General features: G+C 43.3%; 1 protein-coding gene across 1 annotated transcript in view; it reads right to left on the bottom strand.

Annotated features, from left to right (window-relative positions):
* The window catches only part of MALRD1 (MAM and LDL receptor class A domain containing 1), a 703,831-nt gene that overhangs the window by 585,522 nt on the left and 92,931 nt on the right, over positions 1–25,378 (bottom strand). Inside the window, exons 17-18 of the mRNA XM_037837380.1 lie at positions 20,930–21,103; positions 14,610–14,730 (exon numbers count right to left, since the gene is read on the bottom strand). Of these exons, the coding sequence (XP_037693308.1) occupies positions 14,610–14,730; positions 20,930–21,103 (295 nt within the window). The remainder of the gene's footprint in view (positions 1–14,609; positions 14,731–20,929; positions 21,104–25,378) is intronic.

Raw genomic sequence — 25,378 nt, 5'->3', positions numbered from 1 at the left:
GAAACTGAAAAACTGAACTCAGAATTTCCCATTTTCAATGCAAACGCAAAGTTGTCTTTTGAGACAGGAGGATGGAGGCCCTGGTTTCCAACGGTCCAGAATTCCGCTCTCCACCGTGCTCGGTGGCTACAGCAGGAGTTTCGGGTGCAGAGAGGCCTGACGCGGGGCTGTAGCTACTTGTCACCAGCTTCGTGGTTTCACCGAGTCAGCTCACCTCTCCGCACTCTAGTTTCCTCGGCTATAAATAATAGTGCCCACCTCAGATGCAATTATTTGGGGGGATTAAGGACAACGATGCATGACGGCGCCCAATACTCTGGCATAATGAGTGAGCCCCCAGATGGCAGATACAATTATTACAGGAGTTTTCAAATAGTGGCAATAAGGGAGTCCATTTCTTCACTAACTCCCCAAAATAAAAGGCAGTGGTTTAATGACACACGGTGGAGGGGGCATGGGAGGAGGAAGGGGTGCTGCTATGAGCCTGAAAGGAGCCGAGTGTCCTGGAGAAGGGGTGAGCTGGGTGGGACACAGTGGAGAAGCGGGTGGTGGGTGCTCTTCTGCTGACACACAGACTTCCCCAGGACACCATCAGCCGAGGTCACTGTAGACTGTGATGAAATGAGGAAACCAGGCCCATCCTGTGAACCATCATCTGAGCACAGAAAGACGGCTGGGGCAACAAACTGCTCATGCAGCCCCTCTCCTGGATGACCAAGCAACTATCACATCTTGACCAGCTGCAACTTGAGTTCCATTTCTCTCACCTCCGAAATAAAAATCATTTAGATACCCAATCATAGAATTACCCCACTTCCAGCCAGCACCCAATCCAGACCAATTTTCTGCCTTCCCAAATCCTCCCCCTGATCACTCAACACAAGCCCAGATCCTATAGCGAGCCCCTCGTAACCTCCTTTTGCTGAGATGTCCCCCGATTCCTGTGGTTGGTCATTTTCCTCCTGAGCAAGCGTCAATAAACCCAGCTGTGTTGCAGGTGAGTTCTTGCCGTACTGATGGGTATCGACAGCCCGTTCTGTCTGTTCTCAACGTAGCAATCACAGTCATTCTGTGAGGTCAGCGCTGTGGCTCCTCCGTTCCAAATGCTCCGTGGGCTCCATCCACTCATCGAAAACCCGGAGTCTCCACAAGGGTCCACAGGCCTCAGCTGAATGGTCCTCAGTCTTGGCTGCACACTGGACTCACTAGGGAGCTTTAAAACCTGCGAACCCTGGGCTCTAGCCCCTGAGATTGTGATTTAATTGGCCCTGGGACTGGGAGTTTTTAAAGCTCCCATGGTGTTTTCCATGTGAGCCAAGGTTGAGAAACACCCTTAGCTCTCAGACCTCACCTCCTCTCATTTTTCTAGCCACTTTGCTCCCCTTGCTAGTCCTCACACACCAGATATGCTCCTGTCCCGACTCCTTGCTCCTTCTCTCTGCTGGAAGGCTTTTCCCTGAGATATCCTTAGGGCTGGTTTCTTCACCTTCTCTAGTCTCTGCTTCACTATCACCTTGTCGTTGGAACCCACGATGACCACCGTATCTAAAACTGCAAAGAGCTTCTCCTTGCTCCAGGCTTTCCCACTGCCCTTACTCTGCTATGTTTCTTTCCCCAGTATATGTCCACTTCTAAAATAGTACGTAATTTACTCTCTTATTACAACCTCAGCCTCTCCCCAGCGAGCTCCATGAGGTGAGGGGGAGCTGATACGTTGTTTACTGCTGGTTCCCAGTCCTTGGGCTGGTGCCTGCCAGAGTGGGCACTCAGTGCACGTGTGTATAGGCACCAGTCAACTTCCCTTCTCCAAGGTGAAATTTCCTCATTCCTCATTTTCCTTTTCCCTAGATTCTTGTATCTATTACAAAGGCTGGCTTAGCTGGTACCTGTGTTGGTTACTTTCATGTGTCAACTTGGGCTGGGTTGTGGTGTCCAGGTGTTTGGTCAAATACTGGCGTACTTGTTAATGTGAAGATATTTCATAGATGGGATTTGCATCTACATCAGTTGATTGCCATCTACAATCAACAAAGGAGCTTGACCTCAGAATCTGATGGGATGGACACTCTCCTCATCCAATCAGTCTGAGGTCTTAAAAGCCAGAACTAAGGATTTCAGAGGTCACAAGACAAATTTCTCTCTCAACTTCAGTACTGGTTCTTGCCAGAAATTCTACCAGCTCCCCCTGGGAAATTCAGACTGAGAACTTCAACATCATGTTTAGTGGAGTTTCCAGCCAGTGGCCTACAGAGTGCAGACATGCCAGCCCCCACAGTCACATGAACCAATTCCTTATAGTAAATCTTTCTACATGTGTGCATGTGTGTGTATGTATTTGTGCATAATTTTCTATCCTATTGGTTCTGTTTCTCTGGAGAACCCTGACAGAAGTACCCCAAAACATTCCTGTGAAACAACCACTCCCAGGATATATTTCGCTTTTTTCCCCTAACTTTCTCTTTTGTTTCATTCCCTAGAAGCTAGAGTTTCTCCCTAGCTTCTGTATTTGGCTCTTTATCTTTCCTTAAATGGTATTTCTTTTTTCCAAATAACTGGACCAGGCTCACAGTTTAACTGTTGTTCTGGTTTCTTTTTCTAGTGGAATCTCCATGAGAACTTTCTCTGGGGTGGGAAACTTCCACGGGTGCCATCAGGCCAAGGTTTTGGTTAAAACATCAGCTCTTACTCTCTACTCCCTCCCAGGTAAAACCCATTGTTCCAGTTTGCTAATGCTGCAGGGATGCAAAACACCAGAGAGGCATTGGCTTTTATAAAAAGGGAGTTTATTTGGTTACACAGTTACAGTCTCAAGGCCATTAACTGTCCAAATCGGGTACCTTCCCTTGGAGGATGGCCATTGGTGTCTGGAAAATCTCTGTTGGCTGGGAAGACATGTGGCTGGCATCTGCTCCAAAGTTCTGGTTTCAAAATGGCTTTCTCCCGGGACGTTCCTCTCTAGGCTGCAGTTCCTCAAAAATGTCACTCTTAGTTGGACTTGGGGTATTTGTCCTCTCTTAGCTTCTCTGGAGCAAGAGTCTGCTTTCAATGGCCGTCTTCAAACTGTCTCTTATCTGCAGCTCCTGTGCTTTCTTCAAAGTGTCCCTCTTGGCTGTAGCACCTCTTCAAAATGTCACTCACAGCTGCACTAAGTTCCCTCTGCCCGTCAGCTCATTTATATGGCTCCACTGATCAAGGCCCACCCTGAATGGGTGGGGCCAGGCCTCCATGGAAATTATCTCATCAGTGTTATCACCTACAGTTGGGTGGGGCACATTTCCATGCAAACAACCTAATCCAAACATTCCAACTTAATCCCCACTAATATGTCTGCCCCACAAGATTGCATCAAAGAATATGGCTTTTTCTTGGAGACATAATTCATTCAAACCAGCACACCCATCAATATCAAAGCTTTAATGAATTCCTTCATGTCAATGAGCCCAACATTTATTTCTCAAGCCCACTGCTTTCCTGTCAGTGACCCTCTGACGGTGGCTGGAATTCAAGAAACACTAGCCTGTCTTAAAGATTTTCTTTTAGATGCCCATGAGTTCAAAGGCATTTACATTATCTGAAAACTTTCCAAATGTAATCATCTGGAAGACTTAGCAGGCAAAATGACAACTATCCCTGTCTGGTGGCAAGTGTCCCTTAGGAAGTCCCCTCTGCACTCCCACCTCTGACCTGAGCCAATGGCGTGACCTTGAGGAGGGCCACAACCTTCATCCTCTTTCCAGTTCACTTCCTCAACTATGAACCAGTCGGTACAGAGAAACATACCTCAAAGAGTGCAAGCCACAGATGAGTGCTGCACTAGGGCGGGAGACTATTTATATCATCATTACCATCATCACATGATCTATTAGGTGTCTTCCAAGACAGCCCCAAAAGGGAGAGGTTTATATCAACGCTGGAAGGACTTGTAAATTCCACGTCCTGCAGAGGCGAAGCCCTACAAGGCACGGGGACATGATGGCTCTGGAAACCCGGTGCTGAACATGGAGGGCCCACGACAGCCCACGACGGCCCACGACGGCCCTCGTACCTGCAGTCACACACAGTGCTAAGTGGGCATCAGAAACTTCAGGGCAAGTGATGAAATGTGGGAGACAAGGAGGGCTGGGGCAGGTGGGCCCACAAGCAGAACGCCACTTCCATTCCTAATGTATAATTCCAAGAGTGAAGACACTCAATAAACTGGCTGAAAAATAAAACCCAAAATGACCTAAAAGTGATAACAGAGAAAAAATTACTCTCTCCCTAGACACCATTAATAATATAATGTATTGAAATGTAATTTTTAAAAAAATCAGAAAAATACTTCATTAAAATTGAGATTTTATTCTCAATAGAATGTTCAACCAGGAAAGAAAAATCTCTTTATCTACTATCCTGACTTTCCCTAATTTAACAACATAATTCTCTGAAACAAGTTAGTCAAAATACCACAGGTTATTTACCAGATTTTACTTGTCTAGAAAAATATTCTTCTTTTTTTTCTGAGTGATCAATGACTTCTATAAATGAGAATTAATGGGCTTTTTCTTCACTTCTTGGTTTTATGTCAGAAATGATGAGCCTTCACCAGAAACAGCTTCCCATTAGAGTCTTTATAATCACCTGTCGAGGGAGTTTTTGTTTTTTTTTTTCTTAGTTTGGACTGGAAAAGTGTCTAGATTTTAGATATGAGGACAATAAAAAAGGATGAGAATGAGAATCTTGTTTATTAAGAAAAATGGCTAGATAACCTTTGTTTCTGTAAAGACTTATCAATATGCATTTAATTTAAAAAGATGCTCAATAATTATTAGCAAAATTGGTTTTATTTCGATAAATTTCTATTTTTTATATTCAGATCTATATAAAAGACCATATGATATAAAAGAAAATACAGCAACTTACTCTCCCATCTTTTATTAAAATAAAAGTAATTTATGGTTATTCAGAGAGAAGCATTGTAGGAAGCCTTTAATTTTATAGTTAGGTTTAAATATCTTCAATCAAGAACAGCCTTCTCCTGAACATTTTTCAGAAAATATTTTGAAAAGCACTGCTCTAATTAGATGAATACTACATATGCACACACACCTAATAATTACAGAGCAGAAGAAACAGAGCTATGGGAAATTCAAGCTTCTACCTAGTTTATGTGATGAAAGAAACTTTAATGAACCCAAATGCAGCATCAAACTATTACCATTGGTGGGTCAGGAGTAAGGAAACATCCATGGGTACAACGTCCAAACCATCAACACAGACAAAATCAATCAGACTCTATTCTACAGCTCAGCTGTGGGAACGCTAGGGTTTAAGGCATACATTTCCAAATTTAGCAGAAATAGTAGTTTGGGAAAAACAGACGACTCAGCATCTACACTTGAATAAATAAACAAAGAACACAATAAATCAACTTCTTTTCCCTGTACTCGGCTCAGATTAATTGAATTCAAATAATAAGTAGAGATATATGTGACTTTCCCCCTGAGCAGACAGTAAAGTAGAAAACAGGAAATTTTGACCCATTTATTTTTTAAAGAAAAGCACATGTATTCAGGCTAACTGGTTTTCAAAGAGAAGTGAATTCTAGTGCTCAGAAAATTGATAATATTAAAATATCTTTACAACTCAAAAAGCTGTTTAAGTGAATTTGGCTTTCTCATCTACATGACATAGTGTAGACGAGAGCAAAATACTCTGTATGTGCTCTTCATACAATGTGGACATGAGAAAAGTGCCACTGATGCCATTTGATACACAAGTTCTTCATTTTCCAGGTTGTAAGAAGCTTTCTGGGACTACCGCAAATGCTACGTAAACACTATTATCTATTTGAGTTGTAGGGAAAACTAAATAGTTGGTCACAAAAATAAGAATTTATGAATAGTGTGCTGGTTTGGATATATTATGTTCCACAGAAAATCCCTGTCCTTTAATGCAATCTAGTGGGCGCAGATTTATTAGACTGATGATTAGGGTAGAAACATTTAATTAAATTATTTCCATGGAGATGTGGACATTGCCCATTCAGGGTGGGTCTTAATTAAATCACCAGATTCCTATAAGAGCTCACAGACAGAAGGAGCTCAGAGCAGCTGAGAGAGACTTTCGGAGAGAAGCTTGGGAGCTGACAGAGATTCTCAGAGAAGCTTGGAGTTGTGAAGAGAAGGGCATTTGGAAAACCTAAGCTAAGGACACACAGGAGCTGAGAAGGAGCTGAAACACAACCCAGGACCAGCAGACACCAGCCATGTGCCTACCTAGCTGACAGAGGTGTTCTGGACACCATCAGCCTTTCTTCAGCGAAGGCATCCTCTTGATGCCATAGTTTGGACACTTTTATGGCCTTAGAACTGTAAATCTGTGACCTAATAAACCCCCTTTATAAAAACCAATCCATTTCTGGTATTTTGCGTAACGGCAGCATTAGCAAACTGGAACAAATAGTATTTTTGTGACCATTAAAAGTGAAATCAGATTTCAAAATGGACTTCAAGCCCGGTGGAATGGAAACTTCCCACTTGGCTAGTATGACCGATTATTAACGTAACCTTTTGGAAACAAATCTGGTAAAATGCATCAAGGGTCATTACACGATCATTTAAACCTGAAATTCCACTTTTTAGAATTTATTCAAAAGAAAGAACTGAAAACCACGATTTTTATCTAAAGGAAATAAAAGATGTCCTCGAAAATGATGGTGGGTGGGATTTTGAATGCCGTGTGCATCAAATAGCCTGCCCGGTGAAATGGCTTTCAAAGCACGGGAACTGTTTTGAGCATGTGGGGACTTGCTCTGCTCTGCATCCCACTCCAGCCCCCACCCCCTTTTCGGATGTGTCCTTCTGGTGCCAAGTGAGGCTTGAGAGCTAAGATGCCTGGGTAATTTTAAACATCCCCTTAAATAGAATCGTACAAATCATTTGTCTGCGTTCTCCATGGAAGGTGACAGAAGCCCAGGTGTGCAAACACTGGGGTGTAAACTTCTCAGATATGTTGTGAAGGAAGGAGGGAGGACGGAAAGAAGAAAAGAAGGAAGAAAGAAGAAATGAAAGAAGGAAAGAAAGCCGCCTTGAAAACCTGTACCTCATTGCAATTCAAGTAATTGGGGTTTTATATTATAATACAAATGAACATAGAAACATTTGAGTAAAACATCTAAGGTTATCAAAATTCTGCAAATTTCCATAACCTCTACAAATTCTCAATTTTTAAAAAATCCAGTAACTCTTTTTCTCTCTTTTACCTAGCTTGGTTAAAATCCATACTTGGTGTTTTTCTGCAAAGTGTGAAAATATTTCAGAGGTACTATAAACAGAGGTTTTTAGTAGTGTAATAAGTCATTGACGGCAGGCAATTTTCAGTCTCATCAAAAAGGAAATGGAATCAACCTGGGTTACAGATGGTTGTGAAAGTGAGAAAATCAAAAGAAACCATAATGAAAGACTAATTAATATACTAAATGTTTGACTTCTAGGAAGTAATGTTCTTTTTTAGGAAGAATTCAGTCTATGATATAGAAATCCTAGGTATTTTCTTTTTCTCCTTACAGACAACTCCTGTTTTCTTCCAGCAATTCACCTCTTTATAAAGGGCCAGTTAATTCAATGCTAGACCCTCAGCCATAATTCCATGTTTCCTTGCTCCCTTTTGCTTACAAGAAGAGATGAGAGAAGACCCCTACCCTTACTTCTATGCCTCTAAATTCTTCTCGGTGCCTTTACTTCAGCTCAACTCATCTTTAATGCAAGGATTTGTGATAATGAGATGAAGAAGTATCATTTCTGAAAATAAACAGATTCATTGTATAAAATTGGTTTTGCAAAAACTAAAAAAAAAAAGGAGGCAAAGAAATGAAAATAAAGATTTTAGAGACTGGGAGGCCATTTGATAATGTTTTAACTTGATTCACTACGATCATGGCTCCAATGTCTAAAATGTCCACCCTTCTTTCCACGTGGTCCATCCAACTAAGTCCCTGGAACACAGTGTTAGAATTGAAGGCAGCTCAACGTATCTCAGATTTAGGAAAGGTAATGTGGCTATGAAATAAATGATTACTAGGGGGAAAGGATTAAGCCCTTTTTGTAATGGACATTAGTCTTATTAACTACTAGGCAGCATTTACTAAGTAACCAAATGGCATCCTTGTAGCTTGAGATCCTACTTTCTCCTATAAAATTGAAGTCTTTCTTCATCACTGACTTCCAACTCCCACCGCTCAAATGATCAATGGAGAACAATTCTCTGTAGTTGGTGGCAAGCATCATTCTCAGCTGAACGCTGACCTTGGAAGTTTAGAACCAGCGTGTGGTTTAGGAGTGTGGGTCTGCAGTCAGACCCCCTGGATTTAACTCGACTGTGAAACATCAGGCCAGGGCAAAGTTATAAAGTTCTTAGGCCTCAGCTCCACACCCACCCTTCTTTGCCCTCTGTTCCAGTTTGCTAATGCTGCCATTTGAAAAATACCAGAAATGGATTGGCTTTTATAAAGGGGGTTTATTTGGTTACAAATTTATAGCCCTAAGCTGATAAAAGTGTCCAAACTAAGGCATCAACGATAGGGTACCTTCACTGGAGGATGGCCAGTGACGTATGGAAAACCTCTGTTAGCTGGGAAGACACGTGGCTGGCGTCTGCTCTGGGGTTCTGGTTTCAAAATGGCTTTCTCCCAGAACATTCCTCTCTAGGCATCTGGGTATTCTCTTAGTTTCTCCCAGGCAAACTCTGGGCTAGCAAAAGTCTGCTGTCAACGGCCATCTCCAAAATGTCCCTCTTGGCTGCAGCACTGAGCTCCTTCTGTCTGAGCACTTATAGGGCTCCAGTGATTTAATTAAAACCCACGCTGAATGGACAGGGCCACAACTCCATGGAAATAATCTAATCAAAGATGTATTACCCACAGTTGGGTGGGTCACATCTCCATAGAAACAGCCCAATCCAAAGAGTCCAATCTAATCAACACTAATACATCAGTCCCCACAAGATTGCATTAAAGAACACTGTGTTTTGGGGGACATAATACATCCAAACTGGCACACTCTCCTTGAGCTACTGGAGCTGGAACCTGCAGACTTGTCTCCTGGAGTAACTGGCACAATTAAGCCTTTTTCAGCAGAGAGGACAGGACGAGCCCCACAAGGCATGGTGCAGGTTCCAGGGGACTCAGCTTTGGTTCCTTCAGCGTGAGGGACAGCAGTGTGGTGGAGACCCCCCGGGTGGGGTTTGCAGCTCCCCAGCCCCCACCCACCGGCTGCTGGCGCCCCAGCAGATGCCTCAGCCTCCAACGCTCAGTCACCTTGATCAAATCACGTCTGAATCTCAGCTCTCCGGTGGGGGTGAGTGGGCTCACCCAAGTTGGCTCCTTGGGTGGGTCCCTGCCTCAACCCCGGAGGGAGGAGGTGCTCTCACGTTTCCTATTCTCTTTTTATTGTTCTCTTTCACCTCTTTTTTGTAATTAACCACTTTAAACTCATTGATAATTCTTTATGTTAAATATTCCCTATGTAAATTACCAGTGTGGATTCTGTCTCCAGAAGGGATGCTAACTGATAAGAAAGTCTATAAAATGAGGAGAGTAATAGTGTGACTTTTAAGAACTGTTTTGATGGTTATTCCGTATTTGCAAATCTTCCCACTCACTAAAATTTTATCTGTAACCCCCGGATTCCTGCAGCACTTCTGCTGTCGTTTGCAGGCATGTCCAACACACACAGTCCCGGCTGAGGTCAAACAAGGCCACTCCGCCATCTCATTTCAGCTCTCAGACTCTAAACTAAAGTGTCCTTCTCACTTATATGTAGTGCCATGTTTTTCATGTTTTTTGTCCTTTTTGTTGGTGATTTCACCGTGCGTATGCTGAAGTGCTGTCTGGTGTTCCTAACTGAAGGATGCGTGTGCCGACAGAGAAAATACCTGTGCTCAGTAAGCTGCGTTCAGACGTCAGTTCAAGTGCTGTTGGCCATGAGTTCAATGTTGATGAATCAAAAATGTTTATTAAATAAGGTGTCTTGAAGCAGAAACACACGTAAAACAAGGTTATGTATTGAGTCATGGATGAAAATGTTCTGAACAGGGGCTTGCAGATACCTAACCCTGCATTTCCTCAAGCAACGGTATATTATTTACTAATTCAGAGTTTGTAGTGCCTTTATAGACCACAACTACCATGGATAATGAAAACCAGCTGTGTGTATGTGTGTGTGTATTTATATATAAGCTTATATATCTTAAACTGTGTACCTCTGATAATAGTCAATATTTATCAGAGACATATTTTGAGCTGTTAATGTCTAGCAGAACTTTCAATAAGTACTGTGCCAGTTTGGATATATTATGTTGCCCCCAAAGCCATGTTTTAATCCAATCTTGTGGAATAGTTGCATTAGGTTGTTTCCATGGAGATGTGACTCACCCAACTGCAGGTGATACTTTCCATTAGATTATTTCCATGGAGGTGCGGCCCATTCAGGGTGGGTCTTCATCGGTTTACTGGAGCCCTTTAAAAGGAGCCACCAGACACCTGCTGATGCTTGGAGACGCTTGGAGCTGCGGCCCAGAGTTTGCTCTACAGAAGACGAGAGAGGAAAACCTGCCCCAAGAGCTGCTTGCTGACACTTAGAGATGCTTGGAGATGTGCACAGAAGGACATTTGGAGATGCTAAGCTAAGAGATGGTACCCAGAGTTGGCCCCGAAGAAGCTGAGAGAGGACCCCCAGATGCTTAGAGAGAAACACCCCAGGAGAACCAAGTAAAGAGCTGAGAGAAGCCAAGAGATACAGACACCCAGAGACATTTTGGAGAAAGCCATTTTGAAACACAATCCGGGAGCAAAGGACCAGCAGACGCCAGCCACGTGCCTTCCCAGCTGACAGAGGTGTTCCGGAAGCCATTGGCCTTCCTTCAGTGAAGGTGTCCTCTTGTTGATGACTCAGTTTGGACACTTTTATGGCCTTAGGACTGTAAATCTGTGACCTAATAAACCCCCTTTAAAAAGCCAATCCATTTCTGGTATTTTTGCATTCACGCAGCAATAGTAAACTAGGACAGATACTCTCCTTATAAAGCAAGAGAAATGAAAAATGCTTTAATGAATTCCTGCTTAGAGACTGCCCACCTTTAATGGAATATCTTCTCCAATGCTCTGGAATTAGACTGTCCTTTGTTTATACTATTCTAGTTATAATTACAATAAAACTCTATTATAGCAAAGTATTTGTAACCTAATAGACAAAATTTCTTGAGGAAAAGGATCACCCTTTATTCTTTGTGGATCTCTTGGTATAGAGCAGACGTTTGTTAAGGATTTTATTGTGCCCCCCAAAAGACGTGGTCAAGTCCCACCCCCAGGTCCCATGAATATGATACTATTTGGAAAAAGGATCTTTGAAGATGCAATTAGTTAAGATGAGGCCAAACGGAACTAGCCTGGGTCCTAATCCAACGTGATGGGAGTCCTCATAAGGAGAGGAAATTTTGACACAGACAGACAGACGGAGAGAAGACAGCCAGGTGGAGAAGCCGAGACTGAGTCATGCCACAGACCGCCAGTGCCACCCCCAGAACCTGGGATCTCAGAGGACACCTGGCTTGCTGGCGCCAGGGTTTGGACTCCGGGTCCCTGGAGATGGGGGCGGTTCAGGAAGGGTTGGGTGAGTCACAACAAGGCCACTCACAGAAGCACCATCACTCAGGCCCCTGCATGCTCCGTCCTTCCGATTCGAGCTCCGCAGGCACTGCCATCGGAAGTCCCCAAACTCAACCCACGAACATGTCAACACCCCCCATCGTCTTGACTGCAAAGGTTTCACCTCACTGATGGGTTATCAATAAAAGGGGACACTCCCTTCATCTCCCCCGCCCCTCCTCATCTCATCTTCAAATAGCACAGTTAATTAAAATCTTTTCAAAAACTTATCCACCAAACCCCTCCCTTCTTTTCATTCTTCATTAATTTTCCAGAGATGGAATAACTTTAGAACCATGTAAGAATAACGCAGAAACAATGTATCACAGCCTGTAAAAGAGACATTCCATCTTCAAAAGGAGAAATTGAAAAGAGGCCCTCAACAATTAAACAGTATCCAGAGATAGCCCTGACCTATTTGGTCTGACCAATTTATTACTGGTTTCCTATACTGGCGTGAAGAGTATTCTACAGTCCTAAAGGTCCTCGCTGTAGACTAGAACAGCAAGTAAGTATGCTTGTGATATCAAAAGCATAAAGGAATGTTGATTACACAACCTCATTCTTGTCTTTTGAGTTCTATCTCATATTTATTTCAAATTTTAAACTCCATCCCAGCAAGGCTGGAAGTTAAAGCGGTGCATTTGTCCATGGACCACTGGCTTAAAGCTAACCTGGTTTGTGCTAACCTGCACGTCCTTTCAGTTTAGTAGAGGTCTCAGTTCTAATGATCATTCAACCACCCTCCCCTGAGTGGACACTCTCTGCATTAAGAGAGTAAATTGCACCAGGACCCCGCTCAGGGGGGGCACCAGTGTTTTCACTCACCGCAGTTGGCTTCACTGGCTCCATCTGGGCAGTCAGGAGTGAAATCAAAGACACTGGATGAAATACTGGCGGCATCTTCAAAATTAAGAGATGGAGACGACAAAACACTCTCTTCCCCTTCAGAAATAAATGGGATGCATAATTGTTCCGTGAACACTACTAGGTTTTAAATGCAGGTGAAGATGAGCTGCCTCAGAGCGGGATAAAAAGCCACCAGGTACTTGCTATTCCCATCCCTGTCCTTCAGCTGAAAACGTGTCCCGCCCAGACCTGCCCTGAGTCGCTGGAGCCACTGGAACTTCGGTGAAGGTTTCAGGGGGTTTGCTGGAGCACAGGGGCTGGGGAAATCTGCCTTTCTACTCACAAACAACGTAATTCACTCCCAGTAGGATGGAGCACATTTTGTTAACTCTTCTCCAGCCTCTGTCCCAAAATTTCTGTCCCACTAAACTCCATGAAGAAAATCCTAGAATTGCATAGTGGACGAATTTGCAAAAACAGTAAAGAAAGCTGCTTTTTATTTCTTTGTGCAATACCACTGGCCTTTGCAGGAGCGATGCTTGTAACTTTGGCCTCATTAAAATTAGACTCTGAAACGCCCATACCTGAGTGCTACATTAATTTTTGAAAAGAATTCTCAGGAATCAAGATTGAGTATCTCTCAGAGATTTCGGCCAAGGTTAATTTAGTGACAGTATAAAGCCGTCGACCTCAATTTTGTCCCCAATTACATTCTCATCAATGTCAACTTCAATGCCTCCTACTATTCCAATTCTGATGACGAGATATTTGATTGGGGAAGAAAATGTTTAATTAACTATCAGAAATAAGGTAATGCTGGCAAACCCTCACAAACGCATGAATCATTATATTGCATTACATTGCACTCCCAGTCATCTATCAGAGCCAGACACACACACACAGACTCACTCACCCACACACACGCACACACACAGAGCTTATCATAAATGCAGGACACACATTCCTGATAAATCAAACACACATTAACACAGCAGTTAACACATTAACACAAAAGGTTAATGCAAAGAATTACACAACCCTGCGAATGAAAGTTGACTTCTAAAAGGACCTTTAATTAAAAGGTTTAAAATCCAGTTCATTCCAAAATTGTTTCCCTCTATATCATCCTTGCTAAGTGTGTTCAGATCCTGGAGGAAAGAAACTTCTCACTCACTTCACTGTGCTGTTCAAGAAAACGTGACTTCACAGTATATAATGTACCTGATTTCAATATGCCAGTGTTTTTATGCATAGGGATTTAGAAAATTGCAGTGGGACAGTTTTAAGAGAACATTTTTAATATTGCCCATTTATTAATTGAGACCCAGGGGTACTGGAGGTTGGAGGGAAACCTTACTTGGTGCTAGAGCGATGAAGTAAGTGCAGGCTCACTGCCCACTATTTCAATGAACCCCCAGAAGCAAACAAATGATTCGAGTTCCAAAACACCCATTTCACTACTGGGATCCATTTTCTGATATCTTTCTGCCGCTTAATTCAGGCCCTCTGTAAAAAGGCAGTCAAAGATCTAGCCAAACTCCAAATGTTACTTAAAAACATTATGTTTCAAACATAAACATAAACACAGAATTTTAGAGTCCATTTTAAAAATTTTTGACTTTCCTTCAAGTCACTTTTCCAAATATGATGGTATTTCTGAATTCCTGTGTTATTCTGAAATATGAATTCCAACACATGCTCATTTACAGTACCATATAAAATTAATAGAGAATTGAGGTTTTGACAGATGTGTTTTAAAAACACATAGAATAATTACAAATCTTTTATAATTTTTATAGTGAAAAAATCTGAATGTGGCACTTTCAGCCATAAAAATATAACGTCTTCTGAATTATTGGAGGAGAGGCCTAAGACATAGACCATAATATGCCATATTTTCTAACTTATAAAAAATCAGTTTTAGGTTTCAAGTGCATATGATACAATTCACATCCTTATATTACATTCCTGTAATACAGTGAGCAGTGTTTTTCAGGGACTCATATAATTTACATATTTATACTAAGAAGAACTATTTCAGTGTTTAGAACTCAATAACCGAAACAAAAAAATTTACCTTGGTTTTGCATGCTGGTGTCTGGCAGTGACTTATTTGAAACTTCACATTCCTGGGATAAACTGATGTCATCTAGAGCAACCATAGCATTTGATGATAAGACAGTAGCTTCTAAAATTATCTACAATTACAGAAAGATATGATTTAAAATATATCCTAAAAATAAATGTCTACAACCCTATTTCTTTGTACTAAGAAACTCATCTGCATCTATTCCATCTTCTCATCTAATTTTAGAAAATTGTATTGTCTAGAACATTCAAATTATAAATTTATAGAGTCCTAACAGCTTTGACAGCAACTTAGTAACCTTTATATCTTAGGTAACCTTGTTTCAGTTAAAACCCGTAACATCCACACTCCTTGAGGCTGCTTTCCCACCGCAGCTGTTAAGAGGCACATGCATTTAAAGTGAGCTCTTTGGGGTCATCAACTGTGTGTCTACGACTCACTTGGATTGAGATATGAATTCATATGAAGTGGGTCTGCTGGAGGCACGGATTCGTTTCCAGATCAGAAGACTTCCACACTCCCCTATACTGTGTATCCACATACAGAGCCAGTCGTGGTAAGGTGAAGTAGACAATAACCACACACAGGGCTAAAACGTTCACATGCTAAATAAAGCACGCTGAGGCATCTCTTTAAGTTTACCTTATTCTAACACTCTAATAATGACCAGTGGGGTTTGTTTTCATTCTTGTTAATCATTATGTTGTCGTTCCACTGCCTTACAAAAAGAATGAAAGAACTTGAGTTTGAGCCTTGAGGACACGGCAGGACCCCACGGCCAAACCCAGCTCTTGGGGCAGCTCCATCTCTTTTGGGGATCTCTGATCTCAGGATCTCACAGCTTGTCAGGGCGATACAGTAACAACTAAAGTGCATCGTGATTGCTACAGAAGAGTTGTGTGTAAGACACCAGGCAAATCGAGGAAAAACACTGCATCCTTTCTGCCAGGGATGTGGCCTGAGGGTTGGGAATGGGTTAGATGGAAAGATATTTCTCAGTTTTCCTGAGCTGCTGTCACAAATACCACGCAAGGGGTTCGCTTAAGCAATGGGAATTTATTAGGTCACGATTTTGAAGCCAGGAGAAGTTCAAATTCAAGGGGTCAGCAGGATGAAGCTTTCTCCCCAGTGTCTGTAGTGTTCTGGTCTGGCTGCGGTGAACCCTGGGGTTCCTTGGCCATGTCCCTGCCACGTCTCGTGGTGCTGTCCTTTCCTCTCTCTCCAGTTCTGCTGACTTCCAGCTTCTGGCTCATCCCCGTGGCTTCCTCTCTCTTGTTTGAATTTCTTCTGCTCATAAAGGACTCCCTTAATCTAGATTAAGACCCAACCTCTTTCAGCCAGACCTTAACCAAAAATAACATCTCCAAGAGACTCTATTGACAGTGGGTTCCCACCCACAGGAATGGGATTAAGATTCAGAACACATTTAAACGGAGGTATGTAATTTAATCCACTGCAAGGTAACATTAAATCTTAGTTATAACTGCTGTCTGATTTTGTTACCATGCGAAAACGAGAAAACTTTCCAAGAAAAAGCCTGGAGATGTGAAAGTGCAGGACACACTCAGGAAATTTGGGTTGGGTGTGATAGGAGCATAGGATTTTAGGAGAAGAAATATTGGGAGAATAGAGGAAAAGATTTGACTGCATGAATTGGCACAACCAAAGTGGATGGCGATTTAATGGCATAGAATAAAAAGAAAAATAGCACAGGCTACACATGGCTAAGCTCACTGCTCAGTGCTTCTTACCCTGAGAGAGAGTCCCGTGCACATCTGAAAACCCATTGTTGAAGGAAAATGCTGTTATTAATAATAGGAGTAACTGCAAACTTTCATTTTGAGCTTCCTACATGCCAGGAGCACAGGTTCGCTCGTCTTAGCCCTGTGAACAAGACGAGGAAATAGAGGCGTAGCGATGATCACAAATCTAGTAACACGATCCACAGCCTGAGCCACTAGTGATCGTGCTACACGCGTCAGGATAGTGAAAGGAGAAGCTGGCGAGGCCATGGGAGATGCCGCAGACGGGGCCACCTGCAGAAATAAGGGTTAACGATGCCCCAGATTCTGGGGAGCAGCTTTCCAGAGACCAGACCAGCTTTGACTTTCATCTTATAAATCCTACCCTTCACTGAAGCTTCAATAATGTCAGGAAATTGTTATTGATTTATATCATTGTCTCTGTTCAAGAGAGAACACGGTATCCATCACTGTGGAAAATTCAGCAAAAAGGTCATTTGAAGATGAAATCTAAAATCTGATACAATTATGTTGTAATAGGAAACCAAAGAGAGGAGCTCAACTGGAAATCAATGGACAGTACTGAGAAAAGGGGCCATCTTTAGATATTCAAACTGAGAAAAGAAGTTAGGGAGAGAAAAAGGAATTGTAAATCAAATGCCTATGTCTGTGTGCAAAGCTCAGCATGCCAAAGGAGCAGGCAGGTTAAAACAGATCGGCAAGAATGCTGTGAATGGTTTGACAGCATTCTACCAAGAAAATCCACCCAGAAAATGGAAGGAATGTGGAAATGTCATTAATTTGCTGTTATTGAAAGAACACACAGCAGCCTCTTCCTCTTCCACCAGGACAAACGGAAGTCCCACCTAAGCAGGGGCATTGCCCTTGTAGGGACTCTGCTCTATTCTGAGATTTTGTGGGAACACCCTCCCAATATTCGGGTTGGATTGGGTTCTGCTGGCACCACCAAGGTCACCCACAAATGACCAGCCTACCAAACGTAAGGTGCCAAACCCCGGGCCTGTTTCTGAGCAGAGACACTTGAAACATTTGACCATTTACCAGTAGATTGGCTATTTGTAAGTAAAATATCCTTTCCATTTTGTGTTGATAAAAGAATGAAGTAGAAATGCACTTGGCCAGATTCCTCATGTATGTTCTCATACTTTCAAAAATACACTTAGAAAAGTCTAGTTAAAACCAACAAAATACAACAAAATATTAGTGCTTTTTTTTCTGCAGAAAAAAATGGGATGGAAATGGGATGGAAAAGGTACAAGGACAAAGCTGCATCTCTATAAACAAGTATGAAGAACCTTGACCTTAGTTTTGAGGTGAAAGTACATGGGTATTTGTTTCTTTCTGCACTTTCTACACAATTATGTTTAAATATTTATTGTTCGTGTTAACTTAGGTTTTGCCTCTAAATTTGTTTTTAAAAAGCTTACTGATTACAAATTGTAATTTTCTTAATTGGTGATAAGAGATCGTGGCTCTGCAATGACATTCTTAACGGTGGAGGTTGAGGGAATCTTGCTTAATTTTCTTTGCTTTTGTCTGCAGTTTCTCACATAAACGCGCAGGGCAGCTGACTCAGTGCCAGGACAACAGTCGGAGGGACGTGGTGGCCGCTCCTCTGACCTTCCCACGGTGGGGTCAACCACGCTCGGGCTTGGAGAGCTCCCAGAGCAGGCGCCTCCCTCCAGGTCTGTGACAGGGCCGAGGCAGACCACGGGGCGAGGCTGACCACAGGTGAGGCTGATGACGGGTGAGGCTGACCATGGGGCGAGGCTGACCACAGGTGAGGATGACCACAGGCCAAGGATGACCACAGGTGAGGATGACCACAGGCCAAGGATGACCACAGGCCGAGGATGACCACAGGTGAGGATGACCACAGGCCAAGGATGACCACAGGTGAGGATGACCATGGGATGAGACTGACCACGGGTGAGGATGACCATGGGTGAGGCTGACCACGGGCAAGGCTGACCACGGGTGAGGATGACCATGGGTGAGGATGACCACAGGGCAAGGTGACGACAGGCCAAGGATGACCATGGAGCAAGGCTGACCACGGGGCGAGGCTGACCACGGGTGAGTCTGACCAGTGCTAACTGGGAGCAGTCAACTTGGCGCTGACCCTCAGAGCAAGGGAAGGGAGAGAGGGACATGCCAAGCAGGCTGGCTGGAAATGATATCAGATCTGCTGCGGCCACATCACAAAGTCCTACAAATGACTACTGGTCAGTCTACAAGGCATGTCCGCAGAAAATAAAGAGTAATCTCCATTTACATTGCAAAGCAAAGCAAGACATACACCAAAAGCCAAAATGAAGAAATACCAAAAAGAAAAAAATGACGCATTGCTGAAACATCCACAACAGTGATAGGTTAACCAGGGCCTCCGTCTTAGGCGGGACTCCATCTTCCTCCTCGGGGGACTTGTTCCAACAGAGGCCTCTCTGCTTTCTCCCAACATGTCAGTTCTCCATAAACCCACAAGGTCTTAGTGGTAAGTTTCAGGTTCCCTAAAGTAAACCCAGCAACAACAGCTCCATGCAGAGGCCGGGGTGTGTGTGTCCTGTGCTTTCACCGTCCGCCGTGACAGAGTTTGGTGCTGCATGACCCGTCATTGGCCTTGAGGTCACACACTTCCCAGTTAACAGCTGCCAGATTTGTGCTCATCAGACATGGGTCAGGAAGCTTAAATGTGACAAAGAATACTGAAGGGTTGGGGGAGTCTGGAGACCTATGCCAGGTTAGGGGGCCTCTGAGGCTTGAGCCCCAAGTTCTGGGCAAGGAGAGGGCTCTTTTCGAGATAAAGACGGACACTAACCCTTACTGAGTGCCTGTATTACCCAGCAGCATCCCACAATGTAATGGTTAATTCGTGTGTGTTTGTTCTCTGCCGGGTCATCTTCTGGGTGCTTTCTGCGTAAAAACACATATAATCCCCACAATCACCCCATAGAGTTGGGTTCAACAGTTGGGGTCTAGGCTGATTCTCATCTCATACTTCTTATCCTTGGCTACCCCTTCCTCGCTCACTGCCCCGGTGGGGGCTGGCCTGTCTGCAGGGGTCTTGCATTCTGACTTATTTCGGGGCAAACGGTCCGAAGGCCCCCCGGGGGGGGGGGTGCCCTAGTTTATCCAGAAGAGTCAGCGGTTACCTGGTAAGTCTATTTACCAAGGCAAAGTATTTTAAGTATGTGGCTGCAGATTCTAAACCTATTGTTCCCAAAATACTGTGCCCTGGTTGATTTCTCTGTTTATCTCAGTTGTTGCAGAAATTAGGTCCAGAGGAAAGCGTTGCTTCCTGGGGGCTCAAAACCTGCTGGGATTGAATCGTGTACCCCACAAAAGGCACTTTCCTGATCCCAAGCCACATCCCTGCGGGTGTGAACCCACTTGTGAATTCCCTTTGGATGAGTTCAGGTGAGCGCAGGTGTGGACTCATGTGTGAAGAGGGCCTTGAAGATACCATCCGGGTGTGGCCCACCGAGGCAGGTGGGCCGTGGGGCTATGACTGGAGCCTTATAAAAAGGAAACTCAGACACAGTCAGAGAAGCCAGAAGCTAGAGAAAGACACGGGAAGAAGCCGGAAATCAGCAGAAATTGGGAGAGCAGACACAAGCAGAAAGAGATGGCCGTGCAACAGAGGCAGAGGCACAACCAAGGAACCCCAAGGATGACGGCCAGTCAGCCCCAAACACCACGGACCCCGGGAGAAGGATGACACTGCCGATGCCTTGACATGGACTTCAGCTCCAAAACCGTGAGCCAGGAAGTGCCTGCTGCTAAGCCAACCAGTGCAACGTATTTGTCACAGCAGCTCTAGCAAACTGACGCAAGCCCACACAGGCCCTGTCACCCCAGCCCCACTGTACAGAAGCACAGAGAGTTTCAGCAACTTCTCGGCTTGACCCCACGGTCCCAGACCTGTATCACAGCCCACATCTCAGCTGCAGAATCTCTAAGCGTCCGGCTGCCCCACAGTCCCGCTTTGATCATCCGTGGTTTCTGTGGATTTGGGACCTGAGGCTGAGATGTCACCTGCTCAGCCCTTGTCCTGGAAGCCAGTGTTTCTCCGAGTCACACCCCAAGTCTGCTTTCTAAACTTACCCTTCCCAGACCTCATTCAGAACTGAGCCGTGAAAGGAGGGTGGAGTCGGGGAACCCACTCAATAAGCTGCAGGTGCTTCTTTTATTACAGTCAACGACATGAAAGGTTGAGAGAATCCTCAGTCTTAAGGGGCAGCAGATAATGGGGCCTTAGAATTGAAAACATGAGTGCAGTCCCAGTCAGATTTCCTCAGGACCTCCTATATCCCACCATCCTCACTTAGAAAAAAGTGTGTTCCTGTTAGATTACTCTTCTCTCTCCAGCCTGTTCAGTTCTCACCTCCACACGTGAGTCGTAAACAGTCAAAATAGCCTCCTCCTCATCTGGTGGTGGATGTGGGTGCTTTACTAATGTTGGAAAAGCTTATGGGTTATGTGTCTGAGAGTATAAGCCTTCAAGAAGCTACTTCTGTGAATTGTGTTACTTTCCCATGTGCTTACCTGAAAAGGTAGTGTCGATTCTCCAGGCTTTGCATACAGAAGGATGTTTGCTTGGTCCCACTGAGGGTTGGTGGCCCCAATGAGATGTCCTTGCTGTTGCAACTCGCCTCCCAGTGACGTTCTTGTAAAAACTGCGAGGTGTGAGTGCAGAGACAACCAATGCCAGAACCGCAGCTGTTGAAAAGCGGATTTGAATGACATGAATATTCCATGCACTTGTCCTTAGACGGTTTTCTATCATTGGAAAGACCCCAAACTACTTTGGTGTTTAATATAATGTTCTGAATTCTCCTTTCTGCCATGTGTGCAACCCAAGAAGATGACAAGTTCTTCTTCTGCCAGTCTTGATATTCTCCCCTTAAGAAAAGGCTGAAGGTAGCTACCCAAACGGGCATTTTGAAAACACGCCATAGGGAAGCCTGAGTAAATGGAGCTTTAGCACACCACCCGGGCACGTCTGAGGACACTGCTTCCACGGAGTCTCCCAGGACCCTTCTCTCCTGCCAGTTCTCCATCTGAGGAGGCACATTCTGGCTCAAAGTTACAAAAGCAGGTATCAGAACACATCCTTATGTTTCAACACCAAACCAAGAAAGTTTTCTTAAAAAATTTTCTCAGGTAAAAGAAAACTGTAATTGATACCTTTCACTAATTCCTTCTTTTCTGGCAGTGCCAAAACCCTTGGGAGCTCCTGACATACTTTTCATTAGTAACTTAATTCAGGCAGGAAGGTCTCTGTGAGGCACGATCTCTAGGTGTGAGAGGCTCACAGGCTAGTGGAGAGAAGGTGGAGGGGGCTGACGGCAGGGGCCGCGGCAGGGGGCTTCCGGCCATCAGTTATTCACCCGCATCTGCTGGAGGCTTCCTAAGCACCAGGTGCTGTGCCGGGCACAAATCCATTCCCTCAACACATGTCAACCAACACTCCCCGGAAACTACTGCAAACACACTGCAGCCAGACATTTTCTTCTTCTCATAATCAAATGGAGAACCCTAAGGCTGCATTTTTAGAGAAAATATGGCATTCAAAGGTGAAGAACCTCCAAAATGGAATCCTTCTCTTTGGATTCAAAGCGGCTACACCATCTTCAATTTTTTTTTTTAATTTTTTTTTGGCATCACTGAGCTTTTGTGCTGTTACATAGACAACTATTAATACATTTAATAAGCTACTCATTTACTGCACTGTTGGGACCAATTTCAGTGGATATGAAATTTGACAAAAATTTTAAAAGGTATTCTTTACAAAAAAAAAATTCCTCAGGTCAAAATATCAAGCATTCTACGTTCCAATTTAGTACACATTTTCTTTCAGTGTGTATTTAATTGTCACCATCTGATCAAAAAAATTCTTTGATTGGTCATTTCGTGTTCGATTTTGTCACTGTGCTCACTTCAACTCAAACCCTGACAGGAAAGTGAGAAATTTAAAGCCAAACGGAGGTGTTTAAATTCACTGGAAGGGAGGACTGGTGCTCCCCAAGTACAATGACGTTTCAGATCCCTGCTGTAAATGTCGCCGCGCCCCAAGCTTGTAGATATGCAAATCAGCACCTTAAACCTAGCTGTGCAAGGGGTGAGAATATCCCCTCAGAACTCCCACCTGCCAACTGTCACTCACCACCTCACCTGGGTGAGTGGACTAAGAGGGAATGCCAAGGGGACCATGTTCAACAGAAGACCGGAGAACTTATACTTAATTTGCTATTTTAACAGATTTTGTGTTTTAGAGACATAAGGAGATTTCTTTAGCTTATTATAGACCAAGAAACCGCTCAGTCTTTCCAGATTTTATACCGTTAGGGTGAAACTTTTGAATGGAAAGTTATCAACCCAACCATGATTTCAAATCTGCACTCGTCAAGTGCGCAGACTCTGGTTCCTGACCCCACAGACACCTGGTAGCACACCAAGTCAGGGACTCAGGCGCACGGTGATGCTATAGACTCCAAATCCCGCACGGAGGCTACTACAGCAACTGGTTTCTACAGATGCTCAGTTAATTTGCACTGAAGAAAAGGAAGGAAGGAAGGAGTGAGCTATTAGCATCAGTGGCTAAGTGAATGCCCCTAAATATTCCACACACACATGCGCACACTGAGCCATTACCATAGTGGGTTTTATGGCTAGTCATAATTAGGACTTGGTCTGAATATTCTTTTCCCAAATGAGTTAACCAGAAGTTTAAAATCTTCAATAGATATATTCAATTATATTTTATCACACATATCAAATAAATGTATATCAAATATGCATTCAGTAAATGCAATCTGTTTCATTTAAATGACTGCCTGCATGTCTTTCAATCATACATAATTGGAGACAGGAAAGCTCAACCTTTCCACCGTAAGCTGTTGCTTCCTCAAGAATCCATCAGATACTCTAACATCCACCCTTGAATTAAACCCAACTGTGAGGGAACAAAGCGTGACTGCATCATTCTGTGTCCCACTCCATAATTCCTTTTTTCCTAATTGTCCTATCAGTTCTTCCCCTTTCTTTGGGGGACTTTGCAACACGCAGCCTTTTGAAACTCTCTGAGGGGGCTCTGCAGGATGTAGTACCCTCTTGTAGCACAGGACTCTGAACTGCTGCCACTGCCCCTCTCTAAACCCGACAGGTGTTACGTGGCCCATTATGTTCCCAGCCTCCAGGGCTGTGAGCAGCACTGAAGAGGGTGTTCAAATCAGAGAAACACGTTTACATCCTTATCGTTGTGAGCACTCAAGGGAGGAGTCTCTGAGGAAATGTTTTCGTTTTGCCTTTTTTCTTTTCCTTCCTTGAATCCGCATCAAATCATAGTTCATTTCCCGCTCTGCACTGGCTGCTGGAAAACTTAAGACTCAAATGGGTAGCCAGTCTCAATCTACTTTACTTTGGGAACCAACCCATCCCTCACTTCATCTATCTCTGTCCTGATTTTCTCATCCACTTTTTCTTAATTGTATGAATTATATTTTATTTAAGGAATATTAAAATAATTGAAGAACAGGTTGGGGAACTTAAAATTTAAATTTAAAAAAAATAGACAAGCATACACACTCTAACATTGAAAGCCAAAGCTTCTATTATCAATCTTCTTGTATTTAATTGCAAAGTCCTAAAAGTAAGGGATTATATCTTTTGTACAATAACTCAAATATGAGAACTCAGGAAATAGCAACACCTACATTAATCTCCTTCATATTGAATATTCCCTAGTTTATTAAATCCTGATATGAAAGAGTAGCTTCTGGCCTCCAGATGTCCTAATTATCCCTTCTCCTGACCATTCCAAGGAAACATGCCAAGTTTCCACCAATGGCTGAAGGGACTTTTGAAGCTTTTAAATTCGAGTCCACACCTTTGAACAATGATTAGCTGCCGCAACACTTGGACATGTTGGTACCATGTGTTGACCATTCAAAAAGTACTTGGCAAATCATGCAAAATGACCCTACAAATGTGCTCTTGAAAAGGAAATCTCTAAAGAAGCTCAGTTCCTTTAAAGTCATTTCAAAAAACATTCTTATTAGCAAGATATGATGCTCTAGGAGAAAAAGCATCAGACAATTTCATAAAATGAAGGCTTTCATCACATCAAAGTGCCCGACTTTGTTATCTCACTGCCTCCCTTGACCATTTTATGAAGAATATTTGTTGTTCCATGAAAATAGCTATTATCAGTGTGCTCCAATTAGGATAATCAGCTGGATTTTCTGATAACCCAAGAGGATAAGAAGTTGGTTGTTCACTTATTCTGTAACTTTTATGAAAGAAAGTAGCACATATGACCACAAACCTACAGAAAAGTAATATTCTTAAAAATATTCTTGGAAAACTTCCTCAAGAGAGAACATCAACTGTGTATATGTCAGACTATAAATAACCCGCTCTAATGGTCCATTGCTACTTCCTAAGTTGGAAAGTATTTTAAAGTAGTCCAGCGATCACTCCCTGATCCAACTCGAAGAGCCTCACATTCCGCATTTGCACGGGCAGAAACCAAACCCTCTTCTGGCAGTGAGCGCTTGGGAGAGCCACACTGTTAGGTCAGCTCCAGCCTCTGGAGGGGAAGCCTCGGTTCTCAGGAATAAACTCTCCATGTCCAAACTGTCCACAACAGCATCTCACTTGCTTTTAAAGAGCAAGTGAGTGCTTCTGGAGTTCTCAAAAAATTGCATCTACATCTACATCCATATCTATGTCTACATCTATATCACCTGTATACTGATGTCATCCGTATCCATATCATCCATATCTCTATCATTTACATATCTATAGTTACTTGATATATATATATACACATATCAACCTATCTATATATCTATTGCATCAATGTAATTAAAATCAAGGAAAAGCAGATCAGTAGAGAGGACAGTTGGGAGTGGTAGAAGTGGAACACAGAGACTTGTTTCTATCACAGCCTCACAAAGAAATGGGAAGGAAACTTCAAGAAATAAAAAAATA

The sequence above is a fragment of the Choloepus didactylus genome, chromosome 5 (genome assembly GCF_015220235.1).
Source record: "Choloepus didactylus isolate mChoDid1 chromosome 5, mChoDid1.pri, whole genome shotgun sequence".
Taxonomy (NCBI): Eukaryota; Metazoa; Chordata; class Mammalia; order Pilosa; family Megalonychidae; genus Choloepus; species Choloepus didactylus.
This window is presented reverse-complemented; position numbering and strand designations above follow the sequence as displayed.